A 23,242-nucleotide genomic window follows, 5' to 3' on the forward strand; every position below is an offset into this window, starting at 1 on the left:
TTCTCTCTTTAGGTTTGCTTTTCCCCAAGAAAAGATAAACGACTATATAGAAAAGAATTGATATTCTTTTTTTTTTTTTCTTCCTGAATTCTCTCTTTGCTTTTAATTTAGGTTACAGTTTTTGTCTTTGGCATACCAGAAATGAGTGAATGATTACAGTGGCACAGTGCCTGATAATTTACATCCTAAGGGGACTTTTTGTTAGATCTGAGATCTGTTTTCCCTTTTTTCAGGTAATGTCTAAACCCACAGTTGTGTTATATCAGTTACTAAGCCACCCATAACCTCATACATCCTGGGAGCAAGTTGGTCTTCCCAGATAGCATTCTTGTAGGTTTATCACCTCAGTTCCTTCTCTTGTAAATCCTCATGGATATTTTTATAGTGAAATTACTTTATGTTCACTTCCCTCACACTCCTCCCTCGATGAAAATTAGTGATTTATTTTTTTTTCCCGTACAATAGGCTCCAACTTCCAAATATGTGCCTGATATATAGAGGGTACAATAAAACCATTGGAACAGGATTTTGCTGGGACTTCAGCCCAGTCAGGGTGTTCTGTATAACCCATAGGCTCTAACAGTGACCTTTGGCTTTGTCCTGGAATGGAAGCAAAAAAATGAAGAGCTTGGGGTGTGTTTTCCCAACACTTATTTCAGTTATCCTTCCAAAACCAAAGCTGATTGGGATTGAGGTTGCCACTGGGAGGCTAAACAATTGCTCGCTGACCCATCACAAAGCCTATCTACACAGACAGTCTATGAAACTCATGGATCTCTTTTTTATTAACACAGAATCAGGGACTTGGCAATTTCAGTCTCCGGGCTGCTTCAAGCTATGCTGATTCCAATCACTATGAAGCGGATGTTGATAGCATGCCGAAATTTATTTTTGATGGCATATTTCCAAGATAAAACAGAGCCAGGAATTTGTTCTTTATCTCTAGCTATCAAGGATCTAAAACCTTCCGGAAAGAGCATGCATCATCACCAACCTGCACACAAACAGAGCACACCTAGGTTGGCGCGTTACCGGACAACATACCTCTCCTCCTAGCTACAAGATGGGATCGGCCAAGTGTCTTGCAACACCGGAAGCAGAAGCAATATCTCAAAATATAGGCTGACATTGGGATCAGCCCCCTTTTCATCCCATACATTTCAGATGATAGGAAAACTTGGGATATAATGTGAGAGATGTCCAGAGCCCAAGGTAGCTAACTTTGCTCTAAGCCACAGTTTTGCGTCTGGGCTGTTCAGAGCCATTCTTTCATAGACCATTTGCAAAGATTTGCATTTGCCTATCAGTCTCCAAGGCAAAACCTACAGCTATTCCTTTTTATTTCTGCTTCTTCCTTCAAATAAATTAAATATTTTAGTGTTAGTAGGAAATAGAGCATTCAGAATAAAGGACTTCACCCTATTCTCTTTTAATTCTGCCTATTACTTGGAAAGAAAGCCTGGCTCTCTGCAATCTTTCCACCCACTGTGGTTTTGGTTACTTCCATCGCCACTTTTAAAATTTTCCCATTCCTGTCTCCTTACCATGATACTATGCTCCGTAAGTCTTCAACTCACAAAACCAGCAGTTAACATTATCTCTGCTTGCTTTGGGCAAGGGCAAGGGACTGCTTTGACAGATTCAATGAGCAGAGAGCAAGTTTCATGGAAGGTCATAAATATTTACCATCTCCAAAATATTTATTCTATTACTGCTGTGCAACACTGAAAAGGATACACTAAGGCAAATTGTTTTTGCTTTTTATTCAATATAAGGTTTGCTCACTTGACCAGAATGAACACATCAGAGTTAGACAATAGAAATATCAAGAAAGTCTTTTATTCATGGCTCTGTCACTCAGGGACTAACAGTAAGATTCTCCAAGAAGGTGAGTGGTCTTTGTCTATGCATATTAGCAATTCTCTAAGGGGATGCAATAACAAAGCTACTGCCAGGTGACCTTCTTTCAAGCTAAGAAATTCATTAACCATCTTCAATCTAAAATTGAAATGAGAGAGAAAAAATATTGCTTTTAGAATTTTATTCACTTATCTTGCTATGAAAGCCTTGGTAATTTATATATCACTGCACTTGAAACACAGTTGCTGAGTTTCCTTTGCAGAACATGATTCTCAGTGAGTGTTTTGATCCTTTTTTTCTTACTAATGCGAAGGCCACTACCATCAGAATACATTTATGTCCTTGATAATTTTCAAGTTGACATTTATAAAACCATCTGGATGCGTTCAGTTGCATATTGTCAGAGGCAACTGCAGAAGCCAGACTTTTCTTACGATCTGTAAAAACCTACTGTTCCTCTTAAGTCATAAAAACATACCAAGAAAAAGCAGCCATTCCTAAAGCAAGCTAGACCTCGAAAACCCCATAACATAGGCTATAAGTTCTTTCAAGTATTGAATCCATCTTGTCATTCTGGGCTACATGAATATTATCTGCACCACTGCATACGCCTCTGAAATACACTGACAGTGAGCTTCTGCGTTGAAAAAGTGTACAAGTTCCTCCATATTATCACAGAATCACAGAATCTTATATTAACCAGGCTACAACGTCTCAACATACAGAGCAAATGAAAAAGCAAGCTGAAGAATGCAGTTAGTGAACTTAAATCCTTGACAAATGCTTTTCTCAGTTATTCGTGCACATTTGTCCAAGGAGGTATTGTATATCTTGCTTCTTATGAGCCTGCATTTCTGCTTCAGTTTGTAGCTGTGGTGCTCCGGGTTGGGGGTGTTCTGCAGCACCATTTTAACACTCACACACAAAATGCAAACTGTGGAAATTACAGCAAAATATTTGAGCATACCCCGCAGTCCTGGTCTTCTAACAAACACTTTAAAGGGGTCTGATTTTCACACAAAGACATTCAGCAATTTTGGAAGATGTTTCATCATGAATAGAGGCACCAGTTTCACTGGCTGCTTTCCATATAACTTACATGCCAATATTCTGACAAACGGGGCACATGGCACTCCTTATCTCTATTCTGCGGCTCCCCAGCCTCACACCTTCCCTGACTTATCCAAAGAGCTGTATCTGTCTGATACTGTCCCCATAAGTGCTGCCTAATTCCTACCTTTCAGTCATTAAGTATAGATTATACAATAGATCTGTAGATTCTTACTAGCTAGATCTGTTCTCTTATCTGAAATTACATACTTCTCTTCAGTCTGAGCAGTAATTAAACATGAGATCCCATCACTGACCAGCCACTGCTTCCTCCTGATTCCTCTGGGACTTCTTGTTAGTGATTGTCACTGTAGATGGCATTGGTTTGCACCACTTCACCAACAAACAAGAACCAGACCCCAACCCAAACATTCACACCCACTCCATAGGCTACAAAGAGTAACAGACACTCATGACTTGTATTTTACAATGCATGCTGAGCATGTTACATACTGCTTAGCATATGGAAAAACGCAGCTTAGATGATATTTCTGAATTTATACCTTTTCTCAAACATTGCATGTATCTCAAGACAGGCTTCTTATATGAAACTTAGATTCAACCCAAGTCACTTCCTGCCCCTAGGCAGTTGAATCACTCCGTGTATAAGGATGAATGTCGCTCACAGTTGCGTGAACAGGTAACTATGGCAGCACCCATCCTGTAGGTAACAGTGCAGTGACTTGAGGTCTTGCCCAGGAGCTGCTGAAAGAACTGGATTGTGACACACTCTGTGGTCTGAGCTCATTGAGACCCACAACCTGCTGAGAAAAGAACAGAACCTGAGACTTATGTGATGGATGACTTCTCTAGTCACTCAGCCATTACAGAGAAAAAGATACACAACATGATTATCTTCACCCTCTCCTTCTCCTCCTGACATGTCTGAATGAAGGTGGCTTTGGTTACTCAACTGAATGCTGATAGCAACAGTGTCAAGAGCTGCCATTTTTATTCAGAGCACCCTACCCGATGTTAAAGCTTGGTACCAAATTTGTGAATCCCACATGGCCTAGGAGGACATGGCACCTGTGAATTTATTAGCTTTTGCTACTCAAGCTCTGTCCACCCACTACCATTTTGACTAATCTAAGTTGTACAACGATTCTTCCTGCCCTCCCCTTTTTTAAGAAGAAGCTAACCCACTATCTGCTTAAAAAAAAATATATATAATAAAATACGAATAATAACAATAATAGTAATAACGAATAGGCTTGGTTATACAGAAAACACACAAGGGTTTGTTTCACAAGGTACGTACATCAATCAGACAACAGAGGGTGACACCAAACAGCATAATTAAGCTTCCGCTCTTAAGTGCCCACAGAGGAGGCTCAGTCTGTTGCCTACAGCAGGAGCTTCCAATAACCAGCTAGCTCAGTTAAGCATTTCAATGTCCCATACCATATCCCCTTCAAGGGTTAAAATGGTCTCACCTTGCATTTATTCACACCCACAGCAAAACCCTTAGAGGTAAATTTTTTGTTGATGAACTAAAAGTGACGGGAAAGCTAGAGAGACAAGAAAAGGCAACATCTGTCACATCCAGCCCTAAGAGTGTCATTCTGACAAAGGTCTCGCTCACCCACACCTGGCCTGTAATTAGGCACCGTGTGGGCAGGTCCGCACCCACGGCGGTGGGACTGAGTCCAAGTGAAAAGAGCTGGGAACAGCCAGGGCTTGACAGGAGCCACCTGAGTGGAGTGTACAAAGCAGCAACGCGGTCTGCAGTCAGCGGTAAGTGACTGAGGAATTGGGAGGATTTGGGGGTAACTGTCCTTGCTAATGGATGGCTGGGGCTCCTGCTTAAAAAAGACAGGCTGAACAGTACAACTAGTGGTTCTCCAAGTGATACTGAGGAGACCCTTGGCAGCAGAAACAGGGCTGAAAATTTTTTATTCCAGTAAATCCCAGCAGGAGATGGTCCTATCTGGGACACTGCAGTGTAGCTAGGAAAACTGTGTGGATTCAGTGGGCTAAGGTAATTAGGCAGAGAATATTTCCCTTTGTTTTTAAAGAAAGATCAAATGATGGTATTTCCACATAGAGTCTGGACTCTTTTCTAAGAAAAAATACACAAGAATACAAATAATAGCTAAAAAGAAAAAATAAGAATTATTAGGAGCATTCTAAATGTAAAGGGAGAATGGAAGTTAGGAAGAATCAAAGCTATTATATATAAGGATGAGACAAATAGGACGTGTTTTAGAAGAGCACAGCTTATGGAGTAAGTTGTTATCAGCAAGGGTCATTCTGCACCTCAGAAATGGCAAAAGGCCAATAGTGTTGGTCTTAGAGCTGGCTAAAAGTAACAGTAGCCTACCTATGAAGAACAATAGTGAAGTCCTGGAAAGCCAAAAGTGGCCAGATCATGGCTGCAAGTCAGCTGAAGGATACCCAGTTAGCCTGGAGTTGGCACAGCCACCTCCCCAAACTGAATCATAGGTGGGTTTTGTTTGTTTGTTTTTTTAAAATACGATGCTTGTAGTTAGATTAAATAATCATAATTGTATGTTTTACTGTCTGAACACTACTGTAGGGACAAGGTGAGAACCTATTATTTAGGAGGTCAAAGCAGATGGTGTTAAGTATGTCTCTTAATCAGTAAATATTTAATAGGTTTTCTTTGTTATTATCCTGACATTTCTTTTGATTGTACACCATTTCTAAGTGACTGACAGAAGCAACTTGAAAGCCCAAATCTTACTGTAATCTCTAGTGATGAACAAATACATGTATGACTTTGCATATTTACTGCCCTTTTATTGGAGTGCTTCCCACATTTAACGCCTCAAGAAAAGAATTTGCAACAGTATTCTGAGTCACTATGGGAGCCTAATGCCCTAGTTCACTGTCTCAGACTCAGTTTAAGAGGTCAGTAGATGCTCACAAAACTCTAATACCCAGACCAGGCAATGTACATGAACCCTGTTTTGCCTTACCTCAACACCTGCGACGTCCAGAACCTTTTTCTTTCTCCAGATCACCTAACATCTTTGCTCCACTACGAGATTGATTTGTCTACTCTTAAATTTCTTGGTTTCAGAGCTATTCATTTAGAGTCAGTTTCCTTCTGGAGAGCTTACCTAAAAGCTGGTGAGCCAGCAGGAAAAGAGACTGGCTAATTGCCCAGATGCTCTTTTACTTATTATTACTTGTTTGTACTGAAGCAGAGCCAAAGTGCCTTCATCTTGAATCTTACTATGGGCAATTTACAACCACATCTGAGGGATGGGGAGGAGACCAAGATGAAATTAAGTCTTCTACCAATTACGCCAATTACGCTGCTCACCTGAATTAGTTCACTATATCACCAGCACTAAGCCCAGACCTGTGCACATTTGATAAGCTGGAGAAATGCTCTTGCTGTGTGTTAGTTACTGAACATGGACTGTGCCTGAAAAAGGTGTTCTGTACATACTTGTACAGAATGGGCTAGACCATCTCTACAAAATATAAGTTCAAAAAATTATAGTGTATTTTCTGGTATTTATATATGGGTAAATACATACATGTTCCCCTTTATGAGGCCTACAGATACTGCTGTAATATTTCTATCCTCAATTTCTTTTATCCATTTGTGGAACTTTACAATGTTTTGGTGTGCAATTAGCAAGTGATATCTAAATGCTGCAGGCTCAAATACAGGCAATAAGTTTTTGGGAGAAGGGGAAATTAACTGGTAACTTACAGTCAAGGATTCTAGGCTAAACTTCAGATGACTTCTCTTTTGTGATGCCTTTACGTTACTAACCAAGCACTACATCAAACTACCAAATAGTATGAAAGGCTAAATTAAAGCAATTGGAAGACAGAAATGTTCTCTTTTCTAAGGACAATGCTGGAGCAGGAAATATAGGAAGTATGGTTGGAAGTAAGGAATAGGAAAGCTGGAAAGACAGAAATATAAATGGTGAAAAATAGGTTAAATTTTGAGGGACAAAACACATCTTTGCTTTGAGACTTTGTACTCCTAGGTGAAACAGTCCTCTCTTCAGATTTCTCCACATTCCTTCTTTTCCATCTTCACGATTGCCCAAGAAGTCTTTCTCTCAAACTTCTCGATTTTTTTAGTATCCCTCCTGAATTGTGCATACAAGCAGCAACAAAACCTCTGTACTTTTTAAAAAATAATCCCCCTACATGTATTAAATGTATGTTGTATATGTGCATGTGTGCGTGCATATATGTCTCTCTAATCTGTGTATGTGGATAAAGACTAAAAAGTTCTTTAGCAATTCAAAGTTATTAGTAATATATCAGCAAAACCTCAAAGGCTTTTCCAGTTATTGCTTCCTCAAAATGTTAATCTCTATTTAGTAAATATAACATGCAGTGTGACAGCATTTACTCTCCCAAACAATAAAAAGAATCCAAAATTAATTACCTGTGCTTTTTATTCACTAACCCTTTAGCCCAGGTGTCAGTACTTTTTGACCAGTGATACCAGTGCTGAATGTTCACATGCAATGTAATGCCAAGAACCGATTCTTCTAAAACCTTACTTAGTAATAATCCATCATAAATGTTCAATAACTCAAAAGCCACAGCTAAAAAACGTGATCACATTTTGATCATGATGTTATGTGACCATGCACGGTAGCAAGAACGGTATTTGCAATCCAGGGCTTGCCTTCTAGTTATTGCCATTATATTCTGAGATGGAATAATTACTCAAATTTTAATCTACTTAATCCACACATTCAACTTTTAATCTACTTAACTGTTGTAGCAGTGCATGCATATCATTTAAATTTCTTAATCAAAATATCAGGTAGCAGAATATCTTATTGGAATTCAAGTATTATGAGACCAGTAATACTGATCTCATAAGAGTGTTGTGTGCGGTTGTCATGTCATGTAATTGAATTCAATTACACAACTTAATCTTATAACAGTTTTGCACAAATTTTATTTTCAAGTGTCCTGTGGAAATTTTTGTTATACTGCCTTGGGCTGTTGTCCTGAAACTCCACAGATCATTCTTCTTATCTTTTTATTTTATTTTATTTTTTTTAAAGCTTGTTAACATATCAGATTTCTTCAAACCATGTCTATGGAATTTTCTTACTAATCAGTAACTTAACAAGAAATTTTCAATAGATTTTTTGATGAGTATCCTTAAAAAAGAAAAGAAAAAAAAAAAAAGGCTCTTAGCTAAGCTATGAATTACCAGTCTTTATTTTAAAATACATAATTCTAGCGGTTATTCTAAATATCACCAATCTTTTTTTTTTCTTTTCTTTTCTTTTTTTTTTTTTTTTTTTAAAAAAACATCAGCTTGTTTTGGTAAACATAGAAAAAGAAAAGTGTAAAGACCTCAGATCAGCCATACCATTGTTTTTTGCCCAATTTTATCTAGTAATGAATCAAAAACATTGCATCTTTTTACTTCCTCCATACATGAGATATTCTTTAACTCTTGTCTTAACTGTACAGGCCATAAACGTATGTTAACGTTGCTGCTTTTCTTATGAAATTTGTGTGATTTCTAATTCCCAGTTACCAGTATTCCTTTTTCATTGTCCTGTATTCTTCCAGTTTCTTTCAGTTTACTGAGTTAGACTATAGATACTTAACATTTTTTTCTTTTTTTTTTTTTTTTTTTTAAAAAAAAAAGCATAAAGCAACCCAATCTGCACTAAAGAAATCAGAAAACTTTGTGTGTCCTGTTACTGCTAACCACTAACGGAGACAATAAGGGTGATAAAAGAATGGTGAGTACAAATCTTAGGAATTAGATAAACAACATATTTTGTTTTAAATTAAAATAAAAACAAAATCACTATTTCCTGCAGGAAGATTGTTAGGTTACAAATGTTAATAATTAAAAACCCCAACACTTGGTCTTGCCTGTCTTGAACAGACTGTGTCTGTGCTTGCACACACGTCCTGAAAAGGTGTGGGGCAGTCATATTCAGACTTTTTCATATCTCACAAGCCATCCACTAGCAGCCCATGAATCACAGGTTGAGCAAGTGTCCAAAGGGTGGCTGGATTGTGAAGGGCAGCTACTAAACCAGTGTTTTATAGATTAGGATGTCAATCTATGAACATTCACTTTTTTTTTTTTTTTCCTCTGAGCTGTACAGCAAAGTGGAAATGGCTATTACTGGTTGCCTACTAAGTGAGGTGCATATCCCATTTCTTTCCAGTAAAACAATGGAGCTCAGCATTCAGCAACCCTCCTGCCAGCAGCGCTGGTTAGGCTGAGTTCACATTCACGAACAAGTCATTCCAGTTCCTCTTGTTCAGCACTAAGGCTCTTAAATGCCTGTTGAAAGAATTTTCTCCCATCAAATTGTGCGCTGCCTCAACTCTTTTTAGAAAGATATCATTTCTTAACATCTCCCCAGTCCTTTTGTTGTTAGGCTAACATAAACCAATATAGAAAAACTACCTGCTAAAAAATTGTCTCCCATCCAAACTATACACCTCTCTTAATAACAAAATGAATTGACTTTCCACGCAGACACACAAAAAAGTTTTCTCTATCTTGAATTACTTGCCTAGCTACCCGTTCATTTCCAGTTTCTGCTTTCAAAGGAAGAACCTCTGAAAAGAAATCGCTGATCACTCTTGTTTGGTAACAACCTCCCACATTTTCTAAAATCATTACCCCTTGGTGAGATGTTCTGAAAAGAAGTACAGCACAGATTATAGACATGACCTGTGAGTCTTCATCCATTTTCTTCATAAGCCTATTAATTTCAGAGCTGCCTTTCAAGATTTTAGGACTGAAAAGCAGTTACAGCTCAGGATTGTTACTTTACAAGAAAAGCAAAATGTGGAAAAGGGGAGGTGGGTGCCATATGAAACACCTAGAAGAAGAGGAAATTGAGAACAGTGAAGAAGGCAAACAGGAAGGGAAGAAACTGGTACAATATGTAGAGCCCCTGCCATAGGAAAGCCAAGAGAGGAAAATGTAGAGGAAAGGCATCCAAACAAAGGAGGGTATATGAAGAAACACAATGAGCCCAGGGTGAAGCCAGCACAAACAGCCTACAGCTGCCAAGCATGCTGACTTCCACCAAGTTACATGCATGCCCATCAGTTCTCCACACCTCTGGCCGGCAGGAGAGTCAGAACATCATGGTCCAATTCACCCCCTCAGCAAACTACATCCAGCATTGGATGTGCAAGAAATGCAAGAAACAGAGAACTGAGTGGAGGGGAAGGATCTCCCACCCCACCATGCCGGTAGTGCTCCTCTTAATGCAGCCCAGGATACTCAGAGACCCAACAACATGTTGCTAGCTCATGGTCAAGTTGATGGCCATCAGGACCCCCCCACATCTCTTTCTGCAAAGCTCAAAAAATCAACTTCCAGCTGACTGGCCCCTCAGGGGTACTGGGTTATTCCTTCTAGGCTGCAGGTCTTTGTGTTTCTCTTTATAGATCTGTCCCTTTTATAAAAATGTAACACAAATAAAAAGTTTAACCTGTGTATTTGATTTGCTTTAGGTGGTTGGAATATGGATTATTGCATTTTATCTCCTTGGCTCAGTAACAGGTGAGATACAACATCTATAAAAACAATCACTAAAAGATGAATTCAGACAAAGTAATACAGAGGAGACAGTGACGTATTTTACATTGAAGTCATAGCATGATTTGTGTGTCATTCTGTGGGAAAGTCTATTACTGTGCAGGACCTAATGCTAAAGGCTCCATCTCATTTCAGTTTCATTAAGAATACGAGATACATAACTTATGCCAAAAATTCACAGAGGAGAACTGCAGTCATGTGCCCTAGCTCTATCAAGACGTTGCATAAGCTGTCTCTACCTGTTACTGCTGTTGACAAAGAATGGCTCAGTAATAGGGTACTTAGCACAACAAACAGTGCTAGAACAGAAAAGTTGAGCATGAGAGCAACAGACCTGTTTGATCTGGAAAATGATGATGTATTAAAAGAAATGATCAAATCATTCACTATGCAAGGCTACTGCATACGTATCCATTCCTCCAAAGAGGCATAATGCTTTGATGCGGGAAGAATGTGGGAGCAATTCTAAGAAGTGTTTCTTAAAAGTCTTAAAAAAATAAAAATAAAAAAAGCTTTTATATGTTGAGAATATAATGTCAAAAATGTATCTGGATCCCTACTTGGTTTGGTTTATCTTCAGGTTATATAGCTCCCCTTGTGCTACCTGCTTCAGGCAATATCCATAAAGAAAACAAGAAGAAATCTGTTTCAAAATCAATCATAGAACAAAATCCTCAGTTTCCTGAGGACAGTCTTCAGACTGTTGCAGTATTAAACATATTATCTAGCTGTAAGAGAGTCCAAAACATAAACCATTTGTTTCTTCTACTCTAGGTAAAGAAATTTGCTTCCCCAGGCTTGGCTGTTTCTCAGATGACCCCCCCTGGTCTGGGGTACCAGGGAGACTTCTGACAGGTTTGCCTGACTCTCCTGAACATATGAACTTGAGCTTCTCTCTCTACACCAGGGAAACAGGAAATAACTCACAGGTGACATTTATTTTTAACATCAAGAACTGACTAAAGCTACCACTGTTTGTTAATTTGTTAAAAAGCCTACATCATTCATCACAGGCAAATGAGTCAAAATAAGACGCTTGTTTCAGTGTTCACTCATTACTGTTCCTTCAAACTGTTTGGGGTAAAGCATAAAAAAAAATGGTGAAGGAACTGTCAGATGGAACAGATTTCCTGGTATTTCCCTGCACAAGAAGTGGGTTATAGCAGACTATCCTTTGCATGTGTTTAGGTCTCTCAGGAAAGCTGGAATCCTGTTCAAATAAGCAGCTTTATGAACACTCAGACAGGAGAACAACTGCTGATGTATTATGGGGAAGCTGTGCCATTGACTTCTAAAAACAGAAGTCTGAAGCAGGCCCTTCTCATACAATTTTCAAGCCACATTCCTCCTTGAAGTCTGGGTGACTGTACACGCTTACCTGCCTCTGTCCATACCGAAATTAAGACAGACCCACCCAAGTTGTTCATGCCCTGAAATTCTGAGCCAAGCAAGGAGAAGGAACTGCAAGATGTGGGGCTGGGACTGCACCAATTCAGTAAATGCACATGAGGCTGCTAAATCCCTTGCAGGCTCCCAAACCTAGTGTCCCCTGTTCCATACAGGAGCATTTATGAATCTACTGCCATGAAGCACAATGGCAGCGCTGCCAGCACAAACATCGCAGCTTACAGCAGTCCTGTTTGCCATGCTACGAGTCCAGCTCAGGCTCTGTAAGGATGAGAAGTTAACACCTGTAATAAACTTTTACGATCTGCAGAGCAGGGACACCTGAGCTCACGGCACACAGTCAGCATCAGTTACTCAGGCATTTTGGTTGTTGATAAAATAAATCAAAATGCACCTTGCATTACTTCCCAGCCACTGCACCTAAACATCTCCCTGATCTAGTGCACAGCCCTTCCACACCAAAACTCCCTGAGCTCACATCACAGGTGCTATATTTGTTTGAAAACAATGCAGATGGTCAGAGATCACACTGAGAGTAAGAGATATATATAATTAAACAGCTTGCGGCAACACGTGGTGGGCCAAGATCAGTTTCACCACTATTGCATACAGTTCTTGCATTAAATTCTTTCAGCCTTTGTGGAGTAGTTGGTTACAAAAACAGACAGGAAACATCCCTTGCCCAGAAAGACATGCTGTTTCTTAGATGCAAAGCATCACACAGACACCAAAGGTCAGGTCAGTAGAAGGCAAGCTGAATCAGGAGGCATGGAGCTCTCCTTCTCAGGCCAACAGGCATCATGAGGCGCTCTGGACTTTATATGGGGAGCTCCTACTGCGTCAAGGAAAATAGACAGGAGCAGCAGAAACCACATTGGCACAACTTTGGAGACAGTGGTAGGACTGGGAAAGATGGGATAGAGAAGTGCCTGGGACTCTGCCCATTAAAAGGAGTTGTGAGAGTCCTACAAAAGGTGATGACTTAGATGACACTTTTAAAAAACTTAAAAGTGTGAGAAGATAAAACAACTTGATTTTTTTATTTGCTTGTTTACACACAGGTGATCTCAGCGATAAACTCCTCAACAATCCAAAACTCACATTTCTCCTCACGCAGGAAAACCTCCTTCATCATTCATGGATTTGGCAGCACTGGAAAATCAGGCTGGGTGGTAGAAATGTGCTTGGTATGAGACTATATCCTCTGTTTTCCTTCAGCAGTTGTAACTACATTCTGTTCTAATCACTTAGACACCAAGTTTCACCTGCTATTTTGTAATGCATTAAATAGTTGCAGATACCAACCAAGAAGTTCCCAACCAAAACTAAAATATTCCCATTCTGCAAGGTGCTGTGTAGTCACAGCTTCTTGCTCATCTCTGACATTGTGCTTCTCTAGAGAATTTTCATCCCCAAAACCCTGCAAAGCAGATCAAAGCAACAAACCAAACACAGATGTCCCCAGCCTCTGCACTGGTGTCAGAATATCAGATTAGGCCAACTCACTGTTTCTCCCATCAGGAACTATTGAACCATCCTTCAGCTGAAGGCTTTCCTGAATAGTTCAAGTTTCAACCTACAAATACTCTTCTGTTTCAGAACTATTCAATTTGTAAGGAAAGAAAGAAAAAAAAGGGGAAAAAAAAAAAAAAAAAAAAAAAAAAGACAAAGCTTTCTGTTTGATTAATGAGTGCAAAGGAAAAAAAAAAAAAAAAAAGAAAAAAAAAGTTACCACAAAACCGAGCTGCTGCCCTCTGGCCAGTGGAGCGTATGGTGGTGGTGTCAGCCTTGGTTCTGGCAAAGCAGAAAAATCTTTTTTCTGCTTCTTTCACAAAGACAGAAAAAGACTGCCACTGAATGCTAAGTCACAGTTCTGCAGCATTATTTTTGTTCGTAAGTCTGTGAAAACTTTAAATCTAGAATATTACATATCCAAATTTTCCAGTGGAAAAGAAACAGCAATTCTATCTGCCTAACTAGAAGCCATTTTCATGGTGTACCTAACGCAGAGGATTCAAGCTTCTGCTTTCTTTGGCATTCACCTTCAACTGTTTACTATGCATTATTTTTTGTTTCTATTCCCTGATCCTTCTCAAAGCTTACATAAGCTTTAGTCTCAGAAAGCTACCGCTGCAGACTTTAATACATGATTATTCTAGTGGAAAAATCACCGATCTCTGCAAGGCTGTGGCCATTACAGAAGTGACAGATACATTAGGTATATTTGCTGAAACAGGAACTTTCTAGTCTGCTCTGAACCTTTCCAGTCTGACATGACTTTCCCAGTTTTAAAGACACTTGGTAAATAAATCCACTTCCAATACTATTTAGTTAAGCTACAGATGATACTTAAAGAAAGTCTCATAGTGCACGTAACAGCTATTGTGCAGTTGTGTGGCTTTTCCAAACCACATTAAATATGTATTCAAATGTCTTATAGTAAAATATTTTTGATTACAGTCTTTCAAACTTGAGACTTTGATGAATAGTTTGCTGTATTCTGTTTTATAAGAAGATTCATTTTTCTGTGTGGTACGGGCTACAGTGAAGAGTTCGATTCAGTAATGAATGAGAAATTGCATGATTATATTACCATTTATTGTTTATTTTGATTTAAGTTGAATTCCTGTCTGCTATTTAGTTTCCTTAAATGCTTTGCTTTATGTGTTCCCACCTCAGCTCTTACTGGAGGCAGAAAACATGAACTGCATTGCTGTTGATTGGAAAGAAGGTGCAAAAGGCACTTACGTCAGCGCAGTGAACAACATCCGCGTGATTGGAGCCGAGATTGCTTATTTCATAAAAACTTTACAGGTAAAAGATACAGCTCCACAACACACAGTTCTTAAGTAGATGCAGTGGGATTATGATATTTCTTTGATTTTGAACTTCATCTAGTACGGTCAGCTACTGCTTCAGAAAGAGCTGTACAATGCATGCAGTTGAGATACAGCTAATTATACTAATTATCAGCTCTGTAAGGACTTCTCACAGCCACAAAAGACTCCAATTAAGCTAATGTAGTTGAAAAGAGGTGTCAATTAATTAAAGACCAGTAGGTGGCAACATTTCCGTACGATGTTACAGGTAAGAAGGCGTTCAGTGGCAACGAGGCAAGGCACGTGTTCAGTGCTTACAAGAGTCTTTACCTGAATAATTTACTTCTAGCACAAGCATATCAGCACCTCAGGAGCACTGAAGTGAAGTGATGTGGAGCTAGAAGCACCACAGAGATTCACTTGGTATTTGCTGTCTACAAGCACAATAAATTGTCCCGTTGCCTTCTAGTTGTGAGCTTCATGTTCCTGAAGGCAAGTGTTCACTTTTACTCACATAGCACAGACTGCTCAGCTGCAAAGTTTAAGAGTACCACCACGTCCCACTGACTTCAAAGAGACTTGCAGGTACTTAGGGCTGCTGAAATCAGCCCCTATTTGGCTGCAGACTTGATGCTGGAAACTAGGCAGTCCTTGTGTTTTATAGATATTCCAGAGACCACAAGGCCACATACCAACTTCACGAATACTCAAGTACCAAAAACCACTTCTCTAGAACCAGCTGAGGTACAGTTTGCTGTTTCTACCTAGGAAGGCCTCATATCTAGCCTCACACTGTTGTTTTTGCGTCTTTCTTCTTTGTATGCAACTCCCAGGTCATTTGACGATGGTTCAGTTTATTATGTGATCTCTGTCTGCCTCTTTTCATTTAATATCTCTAGACTGCAAATGGTGTGGTAATGAAACTCTTTTTTTTTTCCCCATTACAAAACTGCAAAAAGTGATCCTTAATTTTTCTTTTCCACAATTTACAGATTTGGGGAGTTTGGTTTTAAGCAAAATTAAGCTGCACTGTAAATAGAATTACAGTAAAAAGTATTTGAAAGTATCTGTCACTTGATAGGCACAGACAGATCGATAGTAAAGATTTGCCCTTTTTTTTTTTTTTCTTTTTGGTATATACATTACAAAAGAAAACTTAGTGTAAAAACCTCAAGCAGTTAGCGATCAATCCTTGTTGACTTTGGACATTACAAACCCAGGATATGCCTGGCTGAAATGTGTCCCCTGCAGGCAGATTACATGCTCATTAATTTCTACTGCTGTCTTCAAAGCATGTATAACAGCTGAGAAGTGCAGGTCCTGTACAGGTGACTCTTGGCAAAGAGAAGAATGGATGCCAAACCCCACAGCCTGTCAGTGAAGGTACAATTGAGTGACATGATCACATTTGCTAAGCAGACCCATGGAGAACAGTTGCATGATGAAAGAGGGCTCCATAACAGTGTCAATAAATAAAAAACAAGATCATATTGTTATGATCTTGTTTTATATTATTTATATTATTTTTTCATATTATGAAAGAATTTTCATATTTTGTCAGCAAGGGTAACTGAATACGGTAACCATATGCTGAGGCTATGATGGTAAATCCGTCATCGTGAGGCATTTAAAATTCTAGATTGGGCATTTTTCTTTCAAGTCTTAGATTAATTTAAACAATAATTAACTCAAGCAGCTCACACACTGTTGTCTAAGCAAGAAGTCAGCCAACAGGCTCGCAAAGGCCCTCAGTGTAAGGCACCCTTTTTGCTCACTACTGAAAGCCTCTGTTCTTGTCTCCCTCCACAACGATCAGAAACTCTTCAGGTACTCCCCTTGTGAAATCCATCTAATTGGCCACAGCCTGGGCGCACATACAGCGGGAGAGGCGGGAAGGCGGATTCGAGGCATCCGGCGGATCACAGGTAGGCTGCTCACCGAGGGGCAGATCTAGCAGGGACGCTTCTAGTGGAAAGAAACTTGCAGCACTCTGGTCTGTAGACTGGAATTAAACCATTGGCAGTGCTGCAGGCACCATGTATGAGTAAACAAACTTTAGGCTTCTCAGAAACAAGGGTAATTATTAAATCTTTTTTTTTTTTTCTCTAGTTAGGTTTAAAACTATTTAGCAGAAGAGCTCTTTGTTAGTATGTTTGCAACATCACAGTCATCCACTGGGTTGCATCCAGCAGTATACGACGACAAAACAACACATCCAAAAGCCTGTTTTCCTATCCATGATGCTCAACAGTCCAGTAACAAAACCACTGATAATAAAATACCTCCTTCACAGTAATACAATGCTAATATATATCCTATTAGAAAATATTTTGCTTATAATAGAATGAGTCTGTAGAAAGGTTCACAAAACCATGTTTTTGTGCATTGGGTTTGGTCTGGTCATTATTCACCATAACTTGTGCCATATTAAATGTCTGATGTTGTAAGTTGGTAAAAGGCATTAATGTGTAACTTTTCCCTCTCCTGAACCCCCCCTTTTTTTTTTTTTTTTTTTTTTTTTTTTGTTAAAGGTTTGGACCCTGCTGGGCCCTATTTTGAAGGCACTCCTCCAGAGGTGAGGCTGGATCCTTCAGATGCAAATTTTGTTGATGTTATTCACAGTAATGCTGCCCACTTTCCTGCCATAGGTAAGAGTTCATGTGCAAGCAAGTAGCTGTAGAGATGGGCATGTTGCATATGTACCTTGAGACTGTGACACAATCGTGTATGTATCCTAGGGCTTGGAATGTACAATGCCACTGGTCACCTTGACTTTTACCCAAACGGAGGAACTGTAATGCCTGGATGCACTGATTTAATTCCAGAGATGAAACAAAATGATTTTGAAGCTCTTATTGCAGGTAAGCATACATTCCCAACTAGCTCAGTATTTAATTTTCATTCAATTCTGAAACACAAACTGTGAAAGTAACTATTCTTCTGGAAGAAAACAGTGAAATATATATATGTATTTTTGCCTGTTTACTTATAAGCAGAAATATAAAACAAGAAATAAAGGCTAGATCAGAACAGAGCTACTCAGGGAACATTGCAGGAAAAGTAGTAGTCAGAGGCATCAAAATAGACCTTGGTTTTGCTTCTGCAGTTTGAATTGAACCTGCAGAACACAGAGAGGAAAGTTCAGCCCCACAACAGTGGCACTTCCAACAGGACACTTTCTAGGCTGAGGGTAGCTAGTGCCATTGCTAAACCCACAGCACAACGGCACTGCACTTGGTCCCTCACAGATGCTGCAAGGAGCATCCAACACCCTGAAGTTATGCAATAGGCAGAAGCACACAGCATTGTCAGGGACTGTGGGCACCTCACATCTCCACCTGAGACTTCTTCAGGCTTTGGAGTGGTTGGCAGAAGGCTGAGGAATTCTCTTTGTTCTACTAAACGTTTTAAAACTGTACTTAATGTCACTTGCTGCAACACCATATATACAGACAGCTATGTATATGTGTGTGTGTATGTATATATTACTAGGCCATGCTGCTGTTGTATTCCATGTCTCATGATAAGGCAAGTACAAGTCTTGTACAGGATGACAGGAGGCTATTTCATGGATGCTCACAATTTTTCTCCCAACAGATGCTACTATTTTTGGGGGATGCCATCACTCACGCAGCCATGAGTATTATTTTGAAAGCATCCTCTATCCCACTGGATTCATTGGATATCCCTGTGAATCATACAAATCCTATGAGGCAGTAAGTATGGATGAAGTCTAAAGAAAATAATCCAGACCTCTGCAATCAGGATAGATCACACCATGTGCACAGAGCACTTGGACACCTGTGGTTCTGCTCTCACATCACCTAGCCAGCAGCAGACCTGAGCTCAAAAATCAACTTGGGCAGTGCAAGTTAGTAGGAGGAGGCACATCACACAGGGGCTCCATCAACTATTTTGCTTTTAAAAAATGAATGCATAGATGAAACCACCAAAATAAAGAGAAAAATAAAAAATAAACCCCATGCAATTCTCACCCTAAGCCTTTATGCAAAGAGCGTATAGGCTCTTGGCATACTAACCCTACTAAGTCCTGGCTGGGAGAAGAGAGATTTGGAGCTTCCAAAAGCCTTTTGGAAAAGGCTATTCTAGAAAAGAAAAAAAAAAAAAAAGCCTGTTCTAATTTACACTGGGCACTGATTAGAGCACCTGAATAAATATGCTTACAAAAGAAACTTAAAGTACATATGATTCTTTTGTCTCCTAGATAGTGTTGCAACATGGATACAGGCAGGTTCCCTTCCACTGATAGGGTAAATTGGACTTACATTTCATCCTAAACTCTAGCTGAAGAATAGACTCCCCAAAATAGGGAGTTTCCGACCATCATGTACACAGGTATCATGTCTGCTTATTCCACATGTGCTTGTGTGCACGAGTACAGAGCCCATTATCAGGTTTTGGTGCTGCAGTGCCCCAGCTTTGCAAGGTTAGAACAGAAGCCTTAACTGAGCCTTAGGTTTGTTCAAGACAGGACAAAAACCATACTCCTCATTAACCGATGCTCATATCTTTCCTAGGGAGAATGTTTCCCATGTCCCCAAGAGGGGTGTCCGATGATGGGGCACTATGCTGACAGATTTCCAGACAAATTTAAGAGAGTAAACCAAAAATATTTTTTAAATACAGGAGCAGATCCACCTTTCACTAGTAAGTGGAGAAGGTTTGTTACAGTTGTTCACGTTTGAAAAGTGATTGCTTTGATACGATTTACAGCCATGCTCTTCTGTTACTTCTATAAACACCTGCTAAGACCTCTGCCAAAAACAATGCTGCATCACATCATCATCTTTCAAGCTCAATGAATCTTTCATTAGCTAGCATGAATGAATTCTGGAAAGGAAAAAAGAATTTTCCAGGATGCTAGCACTTCTAATTCTCTCCTATTGATGACAATCCAGTTTTAATCTGCTGTTCTTACGCAGGTTGGAGACAAAAAGTGTTTATCAAACTGTCTGGTGTAAAGAAAATGAGGGGGGACATAAACCTAATTTTCCATGACACAGAGGGGAACAAAAAAGAATATGAAATTGCCAGGTAAGATAAATTAGCATTGCCCTATAGCATGTAATACTGATAACCTTAATCTACACAGTTTCCAGATATTTGAGCAGTGTAAACCCTTATTCTTTGTTGCTGACAGTCTAGTTAACATTAGCTATGAAAAAAGTTATCCTGTAGTTAAGACCTAAGAGAGCAGAAGGATGGTTGTGCCAAGAAGTAAAAGTCACGTCCTTTTCATGAGTTCTGTGACTTTACAGCGAATTAGGAATGCAGCCTGACGGAAGTGCTGTTTCTCTGAATTGCTCATTAAAGGAAAAAAGATTGCACCTCTTGTATTCACGTAATTCTGACTGCGCTCACCTGTTTCGTACGCACATTAGCGCGACCTCTCCCATGCCAGCACGGCATCACACACATTAACGCAGTCACCCAGGTGCTGATAAGGCTCCCTGCGCTGCCAGTGACTTGCTGTATGCTCTCCTGCAAGGCTATCCTGTGCCTGACCTTGGGTTGCAAATTGGATGTGTGTACTTCCTTCCTAGATACACTAAAATCCATCACTATGATATAAATATCACATTTACATGTATATGGTCTGGACAGTGGCTTTCATTCATAACTTATAATCTCTGTTGGCTATCCAAATCACAGCCCTCACTGTCTTCTGTACCTGCTCTGAAACAAGCACTTCTACGTGCTCTCCCATGCCCCTCTGTGTGTGTGTGCAAAGCAGAGACAGAAGTTCCCAGCTTATCTATATAATCATCCCTGAAAACCTCACCCGGAGCCCTCCCTACTTGCAAAACCCAGTGTTCAGGTGCTGGAGGCACACAAACCCCAGCAGCCATCTCCACCTCACCCTGATCATCTCCTGGTTCTCTCCTGCCACATACCCATTAAAAGTTTTTGGGATTGTTTTCGTCCTCTCCCTGTTCAGCACATGCCTACAGGGTCCCAGTCCAACACCCTATGCTGTTGGAAAGTACAGCAACAAAGGGAAAAGCCTGATCTTGTGGAGAACAAAACTTAGTCCAGTAGCCTCTAAACTATTACATTTATCCTCACTGTCTTCATTCTGTTTCCAGTGGAGCCCTCTCTGAAGACCAGGTTTATACAAAATACCTTGATGTTGAAATTAACCCCAAAAACACTGCAAAAGTTGAATTTCTCTGGAATAAAACCTTATTCACTCTGCTCTGGGCAAGACTGGGAGCAGAAACAGTCAATATAATTCACGGAGAAGATGGTCGTCGGTAAGTATGTCCTTCCAGAAGGTCAGAAGGAATGGGAAAGGAGTGAAAGACTCTGGGAGACGGGATTAAAAAATGGTCTTGATAAACCTGACACACAATGTGCAATCAACAATATGAATTTCAGTTACGGCAAGGACAAGGTACTACTCTTGGGATAGAAAAGGAAATGTTCAAATACAAAATGGTGAATAATCATCTGGAAAAGAATCCAGTAGTAAATAATTTGGGTACTATACTCTGCCACAGCAAAACAATTACAAACCAGCACCACAGTGCTGATGAGATAAAGCAAGTCTCATTCCCAGGTGCATTACCAGGAGTACTGCATAGATGATCAGGGAGGAATTATTCTAATTTAAATGGCTGGGCTGAGAATGTAGCCAGAAGTAGGGTCATTTTCAAGCTTGGGGTGTATATTTCAGGTACTATGCATGCAGAGTGAAGTCCAGAAAAAAAGCAAGAGTAAGAGATTTAATAGAGATGGTCTGTGTAAGCAGCTGAAGGAAATGTATCTTTAATCTATACAGAGAAGCGTGGAGAGGGGCATAGAGACAGATGGATAAGCTGTTTTTGAAGGACCTGTTTTGAAGTTTGCTGTTCCACACATCTGCTGGCTTAGGTCAAGAACTAATTGATATATTTCATAACAGAGAAAATATATGTTAGAGTTTTTTTCTAATATTTCTTATTGTTTGGCATTGTCATGGATTATTTAGACAAGAATTGAAGTTCTTTTACTGTTAGCTCAAAAAAAAAAAAATGGCTGTGACAGTCTAATAAAATGGCTGGTGTCAGTAAAGTGTACTTAACAAGATAACTTTCTGGCTTTTTATCTGGAATGCTATCTTTGTGAATCTAGAGATGAATTATATCCATCTTTCAAAACCTAAATTTTACAGCTTTTCCTCATAAGAAGGAAATTTGCCTTGTTACTGCTAATATGTGAATGCCAATGGGCTTTCAGGAAGGTTGAAGTGGGGTTATGGAGCTAACTAAAAACCCTCAAGGTGAGGGTTGATATCTTTTCCTTTGTGTGTGTGTGTGCACGCAGGCGTATAAATAAAACAGATCTTGAGTGACGCTGTTTTCCTTCCCAGGTCAACTCTCTGTGGCCGTGGAACTGTGACATATGGAGTTCCCCAGCTCCTTACACCTTGCTAGAGGGCACTGAGTACAACCGTTCTGTGCGCTGCAGCTGAGTAAACAGTCCTGTGTGTGGCAATGCTGGTGCTCAAGGCCATTAAAGGGAATTCTCAAACTGACCTGTTGCTTCCTCTTTTTTTATCTTCAGTATTTCCAAACACATTTGTCAATATTTTCTCATGTTGAAGGCATATTTATTGCACTCATAACTAGGAAGCAACTGAAAATCTTGTATGGCAAAACCCATCTCTAACACTGGCACATTCCTACTCTAACAGTGCCCCAAGAAAAGCAGGTAAGGACATTTTCCCCACTGTGCTGATGATTTGCCACGTTTGCTGCCTGCAGAACCCACTCTGGGCAGTAGGAACTGTCTCCAGTGCCTCTGTCCTGAGGCTGATGATATGCTTCAAAATCTTTCAACACCACACGTGAGCACTGCTCCCAAAAGACGCGGTGGGACAAGGCAAGAACAGAAAAAAATGACTTCAGCAAGTCAGAGCCGCCCCTTGTACACCGTACCTGCATGGAGGCACCAGGCAAAACTAAATAAGCTCATCCCCAACACCCAGGGCCACTGAGCAGCCCATCTGCTCAGCTCACTCAAGGAAGCTGTGAGCCAGACACAACTGCTCTCCCCTGCAGTGAGCACCCCTTGAGCTCAGTGTTTCAGGAAGCTTCATTCCCTCCACCCTCACCTTTCATTTCTTTAACTACAGTTGGTAGGACAAGAAAGAGCTCCCCTGTTAAGTTGAGGCTTCAATTTTTATGAGCCTAGGGTCACACCAAACATGTCCATGAACTTCTGCGTCTCCCTCGCAACAAGTAGTTCTTCTCCACTACTCCCAGGTAGCACGTTCTTGCTCCATCTGTGCTGTGAACAACCTGGTATTGCAGTGCCTCCAGGAATGGGGACTGCTTCTCAAACTTTTGCCTAAATGAAGCATGGTATCCATTAATTTGGATTCAGCTTCATGTGATACTGCTTTGTGGTCAAACGTCTGAGAATTATAGATGAGCTAGTTCAGATTCCTACATATATTTATATATGTAAATACAGATAGAATATATAATTTCTT

The 23,242-nt window shown here is 40.0% G+C and overlaps 2 protein-coding genes across 3 annotated transcripts in view; one reads left to right on the forward strand and one right to left on the reverse strand.

Moving 5' to 3' along the window:
- The window catches only part of GFRA1 (GDNF family receptor alpha 1), a 258,834-nt gene that overhangs the window by 225,324 nt on the left and 10,268 nt on the right, over positions 1 to 23,242 (reverse strand). The window lies entirely within an intron of this gene.
- LOC311440213 (pancreatic lipase-related protein 2-like) lies at positions 8,590 to 22,282 on the forward strand. Its single transcript, XM_084526810.1, has 13 exons — positions 8,590 to 8,687; positions 10,435 to 10,483; positions 11,294 to 11,448; positions 12,988 to 13,113; positions 14,606 to 14,740; positions 16,562 to 16,670; positions 17,277 to 17,393; positions 17,484 to 17,606; positions 18,343 to 18,461; positions 19,284 to 19,413; positions 19,689 to 19,800; positions 20,853 to 21,020; positions 22,118 to 22,282. The coding sequence occupies exons 1-13, from the start codon at positions 8,685 to 8,687 to the stop codon at positions 22,179 to 22,181; spliced, it is 1,410 nt and encodes a 469-aa protein (XP_084382936.1). The 5' UTR covers positions 8,590 to 8,684; the 3' UTR covers positions 22,182 to 22,282.

This window comes from Aythya ferina, assembly GCF_964211825.1.
Source record: "Aythya ferina genome assembly, chromosome: 7".
Classification (NCBI taxonomy): Eukaryota; Metazoa; Chordata; class Aves; order Anseriformes; family Anatidae; genus Aythya; species Aythya ferina.